General features: G+C 63.3%; 1 protein-coding gene across 1 annotated transcript; it reads right to left on the bottom strand.

Moving 5' to 3' along the window:
* Positions 1 to 3,039: 3,039 nt before the first annotated feature.
* Positions 3,040 to 4,035, bottom strand: NEUROD4 (neuronal differentiation 4; the record flags this gene model as incomplete). The annotated part of the gene is made up of 1 exon (XM_084277394.1): positions 3,040 to 4,035. The coding sequence occupies one exon, from the start codon at positions 4,033 to 4,035 to the stop codon at positions 3,040 to 3,042; it is 996 nt and encodes a 331-aa protein (XP_084133520.1).
* Positions 4,036 to 14,169: the final 10,134 nt, after the last annotated feature.

Raw genomic sequence — 14,169 nt, 5'->3', positions numbered from 1 at the left:
GCTGTCGGGCACACACGCGCCCCGGGGACCTGGCACCGAGCAGGGCTTGGCCACTGGCCAGCGAGTCAGGGGCTGGGGAGGAGGGGAGGGGGGAGCAGGGGGCACAGCTGGACCCTGGGCACCAGTGGGCAGGCGGCCACTGTCCTCATCCCACAGCTCCCAGAGCACCACTGCTGGGTGGGGGGGGGGGTCTGTGGGTGCACACACACGTGTGAGGGGGGGTCTGTGCAGGGCAGGCGTGCCCAGCCATGTGCGTGCCCATGATGCTGCTCCCCACCCTCTCAGGGGGGCATGGGGGGGCACACGAGGTCCCCCCCACCACCCCCTTCCCCATCCCAGCTCAACCCCCCCAGCCCTTCGCAGCGCGGGTGCAGCTGCGGGGTCCCCCCAGAGAGCCCCCCCCCAGCCCCCTCCCCACCCCACGCCCACGTGCCCGGGCACAGCTTGCAGGGGTGGGGGGGTGAGGGGGGGGGGGGACATGGAGCTCAGCAGCTCCCACCGGGCCCCCGGCAGCAGCCGGCGCGCGGGGCTGGGGAGGGGGGGGGGCACTGAGCTGTGTGAGGACACGTGGAGCGGGGGGTCCCCACACGAGGGGCCGCGGGGGCTGCGGGGACCCGAGGTCCCCATGACGGGCAGATGTTGTTTTGGGTCACCCAGGACTCGTGTGGGCGTCGGGACGTCCCCACGTGTGACACCCCGTGAGCACCGGGGACGGGCAGGCAGAGCCCCATCTTCAACGTGCCCAGGGAGGAGCCCCCCCCCCCCACCACCCCCCCCCCCAAGGAGCCCCATGGCCAGTGCTGGCCCCATGGCACATGATGCCCACACCCTCCCCGTGCCCATGGAGGTGACCTCCCCAAAGAACCCCATGGCCAGTGCTGGCCCCATGGCCCATGACGCCCACCCCCTCCCCATGGCACATGACGCCCACCCCCTCCCCATGGAGGTGACATCCCCAAGGAGCCCCATGGCCAGTGCTGGCCCCATGGCCCATGACACCCACCCCCTCCCTATGCCCATGGAGGTGACCTCCCCAAGGAGCCCCATGGCCAGTTCTTGTCCCCAGCCCATGATGCCCACCCCCTCCCCATGCCCATGGAGGTGACATCCCCAAAGAGCCCCATGGCCAGTGCTGGCCCCATGGCCCATGACACCCATCCCCTCCCCATGCCCATGGAGGTGACCTTCCCAGGGAATCCCATGGCCAGTGCTGGTCCCATGGCCAATCCTGGGCCCCACAGCCTGTGATGCCCAGCTCCAAGGTCACAGCTCTGAGTTACACCTCAGCAAAAGGGGTTTCAGAGCCTCTGCTCCCCCTCAAGCAGCCCCTCACCACCACCACGATGAAGAAACAGAAGCAACATCCCTGGGCCACCGCTGCTTGAAACAAGACCACGACTTTATTTGAGCTAAAAACCCAATTCTGCTTTCTTTACAAAAGGATAAACTCTCAGTACAAAAGGGAAGAAGCCCCAGGACCACCCCCCAGGCGCTGGGCAGGGACCTCAGGAGCTCAAGTCATCTCTGAATTCCCAACTCTTTAATACAAAACACCTCTGAGGTTTGGCCAGCTGGGCTCACAGGGCCAGTGGGGACGTCACAAAAATAGTCACCTGGATCTTTTTGGGAACAAAAATAGTTGCATAGCCTCTGGAAGTTATTGCTCAGACAGAAATACCCAGGATGAGCCAGGAGCTGCCAGGTCCTGGAGCCTCCAAGACCCAAGAAACAGCCGCGCTCAACACGTCGTTCGACATCAAACACCTGACCCCTCAGTTAAAGACCAGGAAAACTGGGACCATCGAGGGCAGGAAGAGAATAAATTAAATAAATAATGGCTAATAAATAATCCTGGAGCAACAGCACCCCCAAAAAAAACATCCCCACCCCCCACCCTCCCCAATGTGTCTCCACCAAGTTAACTCCAACTAAGCGCTTGGAGGTCAACTGGAAAACCAGGAGGTTACTCAGCATGTCCCATGGAAAAGGAAATAAATTAGATACACATCCCCCCCCCAAAAAAATTCCCCACCCTCACATAGTAAATAATAAATAAAGAAGGAAATTAAGACAGACTTCTTTTGGCAGGATGTCTTCAGGAGAGTGACAAATAACACTACGAACCGTAGGAAGACTTGGCCCTGGTTGAGGAGGGAGAGTCCAGCTGAGGTGCCCTTCCCAGCCCAGGGTGTTTGTGCTCTGAAAGACCAACAGTCCCTTGGTGAGGTTTCAAGATCCATGTGCTGGTCATCTCATGCTGGTTGGAGGTGAGGTCTGAGGCTTGGAAGAGGATGGGCAGCGGGGTTCAGCGCCAGGGGACCATCGTGGAGAAGCTCTGAACCTGGCTGGACCGTGCTGTCCTTGGGTGACACCTTGGCAGCAAAGATAAGGGTCTCCATTGGGTGGGAAGGGTCTCTGTTGGGTGGGAAGGGTCAAGGAGAAGCAACCATCTTGGTCTTGTGCAGGTGGTGGAGATCAGTCCCACCCGTGCCAGCCCGCCTGGCCACAGCTGAAGTGGGGAAAACCACGACCCCATCGAAGGGTGTGGAAGGGGAACGGGTCATCCCAAGGGGTGGGAGGGATCCATCTCCACCCCATGCAAGACAGATGTGTTCCCCAGGCCCCACCACCCCAAGGAGGAGGAAGAGGAGCCTCAAAGCCTTGGCCATGGACCATCCCAAGTGCAGCAGTGCATTCAGGCAGAAGGTCCTGCGGGGTGAAGCCAGGAGCATCTCTTGGGGGGAGAGGGAGCAGGAGGTGATGGCTTGGCTGTCGGTGGTGGCAGCTCAGAGTTCATCTGTCCAGGGTTCATGGGGACAGCTCAGGGCGAGGTGACACCAGTTGGGAGAGGACAGGAGGGCCAGCTGAGCCTTCCACAGCGACATCCTGCAGAGATGCTGCGAGATGCTCAGGCATCCCTCACCCTACAGCGGTGAAACCCTCCCTCCCCGTCGTGTCCCTTCCAGAACCAGCCCCGTGGTGCCACCGAGCTTCTCCCCCTACTGCCCCCCTATCCTAAAATCCAGGGGTCTGGCTCTGCTACTCGTTGAAGATGGTGTTGAGCTGGGGCCCAGCCACGTGGTGCTGGTAGGACTCGTAGCTCACGTCGATGGGGATCTCGTAGTGCGGCACCGCGCTGGGGAAGTGAGCCCCGTGCCCGTGTGCCCCGGCCAGGCTGACCGAGGGGTAGTGGGGCAGGAAGGCGTAGGGCTTCTCCAGCTCTGGAGACCCGTCTTGCTTCAGGGAGAAGTTCCCACTGATGCTCAGTGGGGGGGTCAGGGGACCCTCGTAAGGGGGGGTGGTGCAGTCGGAGGGGTGGTTTCCATAGGAAGCGTCCACCAAGCTCTTGAAGGTGGGGGGCTTTAGATGGAGCAGATGGGTCTCCATGGTGCCATAGGGTGGGCTTGGGAGCCCGGGGGACTGGTAGCTGAAGGAGTGGCTGGATATGGCCGATTCACACACTGGGGACTTGTCTTCATGCTTCTCCAGGAACAAGGTCTGAGGTCCCAGCTGCAGGCAGCCAGCCACCAGGTTGCTGGTGGGCTGGGACAAGCCCTTGCAGAGCATCTCCACGAAGCTCTTCCCTTCCGGAGTCTGCCCGGTCTCCAGCACCTCAGACAGAGCCCAGATGTAGTTCCTGGCCAGCCTCAGCGTCTCGATCTTGGACAGTTTCTGAGTCTTGGAGTAGCAGGGCATCACCCTCCTCAGGTTGTCCAGAGCATCGTTCAGGCCGTGCATCCTCGTGCGCTCCCGGGCATTGGCCTTCACCCGCCGCGCCCTGAACCTCTCCAACCTCGCCTTGGTCATCTTCTTCTTCTTTGGTCCTCTTCTCTTGGGCTTTTCCCCATCCTCCTCTTCCTCCTCTTCTTCCTCAATGCTGTCATGCTCTTCGCTCAGGCCAGGCATCAACCCGAACGGCCCTTGCCTGCCACCCTCTTCCTTCGGGTCACCTTTGGAGCTCAGCGTTTCGCCCATCCAGGGTTGGGTGCTCACAAGCTCTGCCATCTCTTTGGGCTTGGCATACGTCTTGGTCATCTTCTGGTCTCTGCAACAAAGGGACAAGGAGATGTCAGTGAAATCCAGGAGGAGAGCTGCTCAGGGTGCTGAGGGCACTGGGAAACTGAGGTCCAAATCGGTACAGCGCCTACAGAAGTTACTCATCCATCACCTGGAGGTGGATCTATCTAACATAGCTTCTGGAGAATGTCTTTGGGAGCCACCAAGACCTCTCCCAGTGCTCCCAACAATCCCATTTCCGAGTTATTCCCACTCATGAGCCACTCCCCTCATGGTCCCACTGTGGGCTGCAAGAGGAAGCCCCAAACCCAAAGTCCTCCACTGAGCTGCTTCTGGAGATGGACCTGCCTGAGCTCTTCCAACCCAATTTCCTTGAGCCTTCCTTTCCCTAACGAGCACAAACCCACCCTGGGTTTCATGTTAATCAGCTCCCCCAGCTCCTGTCATGGTGCCTGACTCGTTTAATAAAGCTTTAGCATCTAAGGAGCTTTGCTGGGAGCTCTGGCCACGCTGCCCTGCCCATCCCACCTGGAAAATCCCCCTCTTAATATGCATGATGGGGCTCGTGGGGGTGGATTAGGGTGTTAATTGCTCTGTGTGGCCATTGAATTCCCAGGGGACCATGTGGCCCCAATTACCTCTTCAGTGGGAGGGATGGGAGGGGGGTTGGGGGGTGTCTGATGCTGGGAAACCCGGTGGGTGAAGGTGGTGAAGGACCATCTTTGGGATGAATGGGTGGGTCTTGGATGAGGGAGGATGGAGCAGGTCCAAAGACCTTCTGGCAGCGTTCTGGTGGGACCCTGGGGCTGCCCCAGCTTTGTGTGGTGAGAGCAGCCCAAAACCACCTGCAGGTCTGCTCCAAGACCCCTCCAGGCTCACCCAGCCTATGGGGACCTGTCCCAAACCCAACATCCCCACCTGCAGCTCCCATCCCTCGCTGGCCCCGTGCTCCAGAACCCATCCCAGAGGAAGAATCCCTGGGTTTGGGGCTCTGTCCAAGCCCAGTGAGCCCAGCTTCCCCCCACCCCTCCCCTGCGCCCCACAGCACGGGATCGCCTCGGAAATCCAGGTTGGATTCTCAGGGATCTGGGGCTCTTCCTCCAGCATGTTGGTTCCTTAAGGAGGGAGGGAAAGGGGACAAAGAGGGAATCACCTCTGAAAGCTTCCCAGTTTCCCAAGTAAGGAGACAGCAGGACCCCCATGTGCAGTGGGAAGGTTGGGTACCCCCTGGTTTTGGGCACCTTCCACCCATCCCCATCCCACGCTGCCTGAAAGGACCACGAGGAGCCCATCCCAGCAGAAGTGCTGGAACTGTAATGACTTTCCAGCAGGAACAGCTCAGCTCCTGGTGGGAAGGGGGGTGTGGGGGGGTGCTCCCCCTTTGTGGCACCAGGCACCCCTCTCCCAGCCCAAAACAAGGGGGGTCGAGTCCTTCTCCTTCCCAGCAGGACCAGGAACTTGGTTTCAACCCATCCCATGAGTTTCCTTCCAATTCCCTGGATTCTCCAGAGGTTCAGGACAAAGATGGACCCACTCCAGCCCTGCACATCCCCCCCCACCTCAATGTGAAGACCCCCAACCCCGGACAGAGGCACCCAGAGCAGAAGAACCACAGAGGGATGGGGAGGAGGATGGGGGAGAGATGCTGGCACAAAACCCAGCAGCAAAATGGGCAGCTGGGGCTGGGAGCTCATCGTGGAGAGAGGCAGGAGGGACAAGACCCCCCCCCCATGGTGAAAATTGGGGTTGGCTTGAGAGTCCTACACCGCATCCTGCCTGGGAAGGCAGCGGGATGCAGCCCAGCTGGACCTGGACCTGGTGGGCTCTGGCTGGAGGGCGGATTAAGGACCCAACAGCTGCTCCATCAGCTCCAGCACGGCCAGTGAGGCAGCCACGGGGCCACCAATGCCAGCCCAGTCCCCAGCACAGGGCTGCCCAGCGCTCCCAGTCCCACTCCTGGTCCCAGTCTCACTCCCACCCTCAGCTAACTGGGGCAAGGGGGATGCACTGGTGTTTGGTGGGAGGGGGAATCTGCCCTGTAACATCCACATAGAGCTGGAAAAGATGGGGCTGGGGGGTCTGGTTCCTCTCTTCTGGGGTCCTGGCTCTGGGCAGGACCCGCTGGGGAAGGGGCTGCGCTCGCAGAGCACTGGGGACCCCAACCAGGGTCCCCTCCCTGGGCTGTCCCTTCCGGGGGCGGGGGGGGCTCTGGCAGGTCCTTCATCACTTCCTTCACCTTCCTCACTGCTGTCGCCACCAAAAGTCCAGCCCTGACGTGAGGGGGGGTTGCTGGGGTCCCCCCACCAGCACGGGGGTCCCGTCTGGGCTCCGGGGCTCTGACTCCATCCCCGACGGCTGCGGGATGCTGGGGCTGGAGGGGCGGGGGGTGCTGGGGGTCGGTGCTGCCTGCTCCATCCCACCCGGCTGCTCCCCTCGGAGGGCTCCGAGCCGCCCCCCACTCCCTGGGATGGGGTCCCGCTTCTCCGCCGTCGGGGCAGAGCCCTCTGCGCCCTCCCTGAGGGTCTCGGGGGGAACAGGGGGCACCCCAGCCCCCGCAGAGCCCCCTCGGAGGGGTCAGCGCATCCCTTCGTGCCCCTCGCACCCCCGGCCCACCCTTACCTGGGCAGCGGAGCGAGTCCCCGCGGTCACTTGCCCGGGCTCATGGTGACCCCAGCGCCGGGGGCGGCACCGGGAGCGGCACCGGGAGCGGCACCGGCAGCTGCCAGCTCGGCGCTCGGGCGGTTTTGAGAGCTCCGCGCTGCCCGCGGCTCCTGCCCGGTCGCGGATCCCCGGTGGCTCCTCCCACGGAGGGGGGGAGGTGGCCCAGCCCGGCTCCTCCCGCTGTTCCCCTCCGCCCCCCACCCAATTTCCCTCCACACCCCATCGATGGCACCCCCGGGCATCCCTGGAGGGGTGTCCCTGGGTGGGCAGCTCTGGTCCCTGGGCATCCCTGGGTGAGCATCCTCAGGTGGGTGCAGAGGGCAGAGCCACCTGCGTGGGGACCTTTGGGTGAGCACCCCTGGAGCAGCAGCCAGGGGTGAGCACCCGGAGATCAACACCTTAAGGTGCCCTAGATGGGCACCCCTAGATGGGCACCCCTTCATGAGCACCCCTTAACAGGCATCCCTAGATGGGCACCCCTTAATGAGCACCCCTAGATGGGCATCCCTAGATGGGCACCCCTTAATGAGCACCCCTTAACAGGCATCCCTAGATGGGCACCCCTTCATGAGCACCCCTTAACAGGCATCCCTAGATGGGCACCCCTTAATGAGCACCCCTAGATGGGCATCCCTAGATGGGCACCCCTTCATGAGCACCCCTTAACAGGCATCCCTAGATGGGCACCCCTTAATGAGCACCCCTAGATGGACACCCCTAGATGGACACTCCTTAACTGGCATCCCTTAATGAGCACCCCTTAATGAGCACCCCTATATGGGTACCCCTTAATGAGCACCCCTTAATGGGCACCCCTAGATGGGCACCCCTTAATGAGCACCCCTAGATGGGCATCCCTAGATGGGCACCCCTTAATGAGCACCCCTTAATGGGCACCCCTAGATGGGCATCCCTAGATGGGCACCCCTAGATGGGCACCCCTTAACGAGCATCCTTAGATGGGCACCCCTAGATGGGCACCCCTAGATGGGCACCCCTTCATGAGCACCCCTAGATGGGGATCCCTAGATGGGCACCCCTTAATTGGCATCCCTTAATGGGCACCCCTAGATGGGCACCCCTTAACAGGGATCCCTAGATGGGCACCCCTTAATGAGCACCCCTGGGTGGGCACCTCCTGGTCAGGCACCCCTAAATGGGCACCCCAATTAACCCAGCACCAGGACAGACCCCTCCATGGGGAAGGGGGGGGGGGGATGAGTGTTCCCCCCCGGGGGGGTCCCATCCAACAGGACACGTCCAAGTGTGATGTGACAGTGACACGGGGCTGTGGGTGGCATCACCCACCACCCCTTGGGGTGGGCTCAGGGGGGGCACCGAGCCCTGGGCGACGCTGGCCCCGACCCAGGTGCTGGGGGTGGGCTCGGGGCCCACAACTCCCTCCCAGTAGTAATGAAGGAGCAAAGGGGGAGTAATTAGTGGCTGGTGGAGCCAGAAGGGGCCCGGCTGAGCTCAGACAAGGGAAGGGGCCCCGGGCTCTGCAGCCCCCGGCCGGCGGGAGGGGGTGATGGATAAAGACACCACCCCCCCAACCCCCACCCCCCCCAATTAATTAAGGGATGGGCGTCATGGGTTGCCTTGCTCTGCCTCTCCGACCCAGAGCTCATCCAAGGGATGCAGGAGGAAGGGATGCAGGAGGAAGGGATGAAGGAGGAAGGGATGAAGGAGGAGGGGATGAAGGAGGAGGGGATGAAGGAGGAAGGGATGAAGGAGGAGGGGATGAAGGAGGAGGGGATGAAGGAGGAAGGGGATGAAGGAGGAAAGGATGCAGGAGGAAGGGATGAAGGAGGAAGGGATGAAGGAGGAAGGGATGAAGGAGGAAGGGGATGAAGGAGGAAGGGATGAAGGAGGAGGGGATGAAGGAGGAAGGGATGCAGGAGGAAGGGATGCAGGAGGAAGGGGATGAAGGAGGAAGGGATGAAGGAGGAGGGGATGAAGGAGGAAGGGGATGAAGGAGGAAGGGGATGAAGGAGGAAGGGGATGAAGGAGGAAGGGATGCAGGAGGAAGGGATGGAGGAGGGAGGGATGCAGGAGGAAGGGATGAAGGAGGAGGGGATGAAGGAGGAGGGGATGAAGGAGGAAGGGGATGAAGGAGGAAGGGGATGCAGGAGGAAGGGATGAAGGAGGAAGGGGATGAAGGAGGAAGGGGATGAAGGAGGAAGGGATGCAGGAGGAAGGGATGCAGGAGGAAGGGGATGAAGGAGGAAGGGATGAAGGAGGAAGGGGATGAAGGAGGAAGGGATGAAGGAGGAAGGGGATGCAGGAGGAAGGGATGCAGGAGGAAGGGGATGAAGGAGGAAGGGGATGAAGGAGGAAGGGATGCAGGAGGAAGGGATGGAGGAGGGAGGGATGCAGGAGGAAGGGATGAAGGAGGAGGGGATGAAGGAGGAGGGGATGAAGGAGGAAGGGGATGAAGGAGGAAGGGGATGCAGGAGGAAGGGATGAAGGAGGAAGGGGATGAAGGAGGAAGGGGATGAAGGAGGAAGGGATGCAGGAGGAAGGGATGCAGGAGGAAGGGGATGAAGGAGGAAGGGATGAAGGAGGAAGGGGATGAAGGAGGAAGGGATGAAGGAGGAAGGGGATGCAGGAGGAAGGGATGCAGGAGGAAGGGGATGAAGGAGGAAGGGGATGAAGGAGGAAGGGGATGCGGGAGGAAGGGATGCAGGAGGAAGGGATGAAGGAGGAAGGGATGCAGGAGGAAGGGATGAAGGAGGAGGGGATGAAGGAGGAAGGGATGAAGGAGGAAGGGGATGCAGGAGGAAGGGGATGCAGGAGGAAGGGATGAAGGAGGAAGGGATGGAGGAGGAAGGGATGCAGGAGGAAGGGGATGCTCCCAGCCTGGGGAAGGGACCAGCCTGGGACCCTCTTGAGCAGCAGGGCTGGAAGCACGGGGGGTGGCGATGGCACCTCCAAAAATGCCACCCACAACTCCCCTCCCAGTCCCACCCCGACCCCCAGACAGACACCAAACCCCTCCCTTCCCAGTCCCAGCGCCCCAGCATCCCCCCGCGGGAGCCGGCGCCAGCCCGCAGGACCCTTCCCATTCATTGCGAGCGGTGTGAGTCCCGCCCTGGGCTGCCCGGGATTAGGGGGAATACTAATTAATTCATTAGCCGAGCCGGGGGTTAATTCCCGGCGCCGGGCGGGAACAGATTGTGCCCCATCAATCTGCCTGTTGCCACCGCGGCCCCTCCCTGGCAGATGGTTCCAACAGGTCCGGCACCCGCACAAAGGGGCTGGGGGGGCACCCGGGGTACTAAACGGGGGGGGGTGGGGTTGGAGTTGGGTTTGGAGATGGGGGGGGGATGCTGGGAGCGGGATTGACGCCCCCCACCCCACCCCATCCCATCCCCATCCCCCCCCCCCGAGAGCCAGCGGGGTGATGGTCCATGGCCACGTGCTGGTCGTTAATCGCATTGGGGGGTGGGGGGTGCATCTGTTGGGGTTATGGGGGGGTTGGACCCCCCCCACTCGCCCCCAAACCCCCTCCCCAGCCCCCCTTCCCACACCGCGCTGGCTCAGGATGCTCCATCCTCCCGCTCCTGTATCCCTGGGGACCGCGGAGCTCGGGAGGGGGGTGGGCAGTGAGGGGGGGGGGGGTGTGGCTGGGGTGGAGGACACCCCCCCCCCCCTACACCCCACACACACCCCCACACCCCGTCCTGGGGTCTCCAAGGCTCAGCCCCACATCCAGCCCCCAGCGAGCCAAGGCTGAGCTGGTGACCCCCCCAAACCCACCCCAGGAGCCCCCCCGCCCCCCCCCGGCCTTTCCTTGCCCCCCCACACCCCCCACCCCGTGCCCCCCTGCACAGCCCTCTCACCCCATGTGGGTCTCCATCCAGCCCCCCTTTAACCCTCCCAACTCCTGGGGGTCACCCCCCCGTGTTCCCCATCCACCTCCCAGCACCCACTGCCCAGCACCCACCACCCATCGCCCACCGCCCAGCACCCACCACCCACTGCCCACCACCCACTGCCCATTGCCCACCATCCATCACCCATCATTCACCACCCACCCACCCAGCACCCACCTCCCATCGCCCACCGCCCACCACCCATCGCCCACCGCCCAGCACCCAGCACCCACCGCCCACTGCCCACCACCCACCTCCAACCGCCCATCACCCTCTGCCCATCACTCATCGCCCACCACCCACCTTCCCTTTCCCACCATCCATCACCCATTGCCCACCACCCACCCACCCAGCACCCAGCACCCACCACCCCTTGCCCATTGCCCACCTCCCACTGCTCACCACTCATCTCCCAGCACCCACCCACCCATCACCCACTGCCCATCGCCCACCACCCACCCACCCAGCACCCATCGCCCACCACCCCTTGCCCATTGCCCACCATCCAGCACCCACCGCCCAGCACCCATCACCCCTTGCCCATCACCCACCACCCACCCACCCACCCATCACCCACCACCCCTTGCCCATTGCCCACCACCCATTGCCCACCATCCAGCACCCACCCAGCACCCACCACCCACCACCCCTTGCCCATTGCCCACCACCCATTGCCCACCATCCAGCACCCACCCAGCACCCACCGCCCCCCCCCCGCATTCCGGGCCGAGCGGAGCCGTAATTACCGGGCACTAATGGGCTCTAATTGACTCCCCGCAGCTGCGCCCGGGTCGGGGATTTGCATGACACTGGGGGGGGGGTCTGGGGATGGGGGGTGCTGGTGGGGCTGGGGGGGGGCTGGGGGGGGGCGCCTGGGGCTGGGGGGTGCCAGGGGGGCCGGGGGGGGCTGGGGGGTGTGTGTCTGGGGCTGGGGGTGCCGGGGTGGGCAGGGGGGGCTGTGGGAGGGGGTCTGGGGCTGTGGGCTGCCGGGGGGGGGGTGGTTTCCATGCGGACCCCTCCCCAGAGCAGGGCCAGGAACACCCCGGAACTGGGGGTGCTGCGGACCCCCCTGTTTGGGGGTGACAACCATCACGCGCAGGGGCCAGCGAGTGACACCCCCCCGCCCCCGGGGAGCCCTTCACACCCCCCCGACCCCCCCTTCAGCAGCAGGACCCCCGTGTGCCCCTTGTCCCCAGGATGCTCAGCCAGCGCCCCCCCCAGCACCCCCCCAGCATCCCCCCAGCACCCCATGGGAGCTGCACGAGCTGTGCCGGGTCCCCTCAGCTGCCACCCCGGGGGGGTCACCCTGTGTCCCCCCCCACCCATCCCAGCTCCGGGGGTGCCGCAGCTCGGGCGCACGAGCCGCGGCTGCGCATCCCCGGGCGGGAGCTGACACCTGCTGGCGGGAACCCTCCGCGGCCCCGATGCAGCTCGGGGACCCCCCCGCACCCCCCAGGGGTCCCCACGGGTCTGGGGAGCAAGACCTTGGCCCCCGCGTGTGAAGCGGTGTGAGCCCCATCCCTGGGGGGGGGGGGATGCTGGAGGGGTCTTGGGGACAGGGACATGGGGTACAGCCCAAACAGGGGGGGACAAGGTGGGTTTGGGGGGCTGGGACATGGGGTACAGCCCAAGCAGGGGGGACAAGGTGGGTTTGGGGGGCTGGGACATGGGGTACAGCCCAAGCAGGGGGGGACAAGGTGGGTTTGGGGGGCTGGGACATGGGATATAGACCAAGCAGGGGGTGACAGGATGGATTTGGGGTGCCAGGACATGGGGTACCTCCCATCCCTGGGGGCACAGATTTGGGGTGCCAGGACAGGGGGTACCCCCCCATCCCTGGGGGCACAGATTGGAACTGGGGTACCAGGACCCAGCCACTGCCCATCCCTGGGGTCACAGGTTTGGGGTGCCAGGACACAGGGGTACCACCCAGCATCACCCTGAGCCCCACACAGCCCCCCACCCCGGGGTGTCACCCGGCAGCAGCCCCAGGACCCCCCTCCCCTGCTGCTGCCCATGGCCACTCGCCCCCCACCTGGGTGGTCCCAACCTTGGGGGGTGGGGGGTCAGATCCCTCCCAGTAAAGCCCCTAGCAGGGTCTCCCCGAAATTCCCAGAGCCTGGAGGAGGTTTGTCTCAGGTCTCCCTTCCTCAGCCAGGCTCGTGATGAGGATGAGGAGGAGGAGGAGGAGGAAGATGCCTTGGCACAGGCGGTGACGCTGCTGCCTGGCCGGCGCCCACGAGCCCCAGATGTTGAGCTGCGGGCACGGCTCTTGCCTGGAGCCTTCATCTCTCCCTGCTTGGCACCTTCCTCACCCAGCTGCTGCCCCATCCCTCCCTCCCTCCCTCCATCCCTCCCTCCATCCATCCCCTGAGGCGCCGGGGCTGCCCTCACCCCCTCGGAGCATCCTTGGACCCTTCCCCTTGGGAACCAGGAGCTCCAGAGGCACCTGGTCCAGCTTGGCCCCATCCCAGAGCTGGAGCTTTGCCTGCATCCCTGGGAGGGCTGCAGGGATCCCTGCCAGCCCAGGGATGAAGAATCCCTAGGGAAAAGGAGCCTGGGCACCTCTGTGGGTACCAGGATCCAGATGAGGGGTGATGGAGCTGGAGAAGGGGAGGGTTGGGTCTTTTCCAGGGTCAAAGCAGAGCATCCCTGAGGATGTCTGGCTCTCCCTGGGGAGGGAAGGGGGGGAAAGGGTGGCTCTTTGCAGGGAAGGGGGATTTTCTGAGAATTTACAAGGGAATCTATTAATTAATGAGGTAAAATTAATTAGAAGTGGGTCCTCTTGGGGCTGCTGCTCCGTGCTGGGTCATTAGGTCCACTGGCAGGGAAATAATCATGGTGACATCTCCCCGAGGCTCTGGGAACGGCTCCCAGCTCCCAGTTTGAACTGGACCTGGACACTGTGGGTGCTCTGGGGTGGGGGGAGCCAGAGGTGGCACCCTGGGACGCTCCCACTCCTGGAAAGGATGGAGAATTCTGGGAGCTGGGACCTCACCCCACTCCACCCACCCCCCCACCCCTCCTTGGGATGCTCCAGGGTGGGGAAAAAGACCCCCAGATGGATGAAGTGCCTCTTCCCCCCACCTCACCATCCCACCCCAAACCAGTTCTTGGGGCTCCCCACAGCCCTTGGGGCTCAGGTGGGGACACCCAGGTGGGATCCCATGTCCCAGAGCATCCTTGCTGGGAGGTTTCCCACTCACCCATCCCCAGGTCCCATTTTTAGGGCCAATTCTCCAGCTTTAGGGCCGACACCACCTCTCCCACCCCATTTGGGGAGGGCTCCATCACCTGGGCTCTAATTTAAGCTCCCTTTCCCCCTCCATAACACCCTAAACCCCTCCCCAGGGAACAGCCACAGGGCCAGGAGCTGTGGGGAAGGACTTGTGCCATCCCCCTGGGGACATCCCACTCTCAGCATCCCCACCAGGGATGGGAAAGAGGAAGGAACTGGGAAAGAAACTCCCCACAAAGCTGCTTTTTTCTCATCTCCTAGAAGAGATGAGGTGTCACCTGCTGTTGGGAGGCTGGGGGAGGAAAGGGAGCAGGGGGAGGGGGGGTGGGCACTGTGGTTCTCACTGCATAAATCTACCCACCCCCAGCGTGTCCCTTG

Source organism: Gallinula chloropus (genome assembly GCF_964237585.1).
Source record: "Gallinula chloropus genome assembly, chromosome: 31".
NCBI classification, from domain to species: Eukaryota; Metazoa; Chordata; class Aves; order Gruiformes; family Rallidae; genus Gallinula; species Gallinula chloropus.
This window is presented reverse-complemented; position numbering and strand designations above follow the sequence as displayed.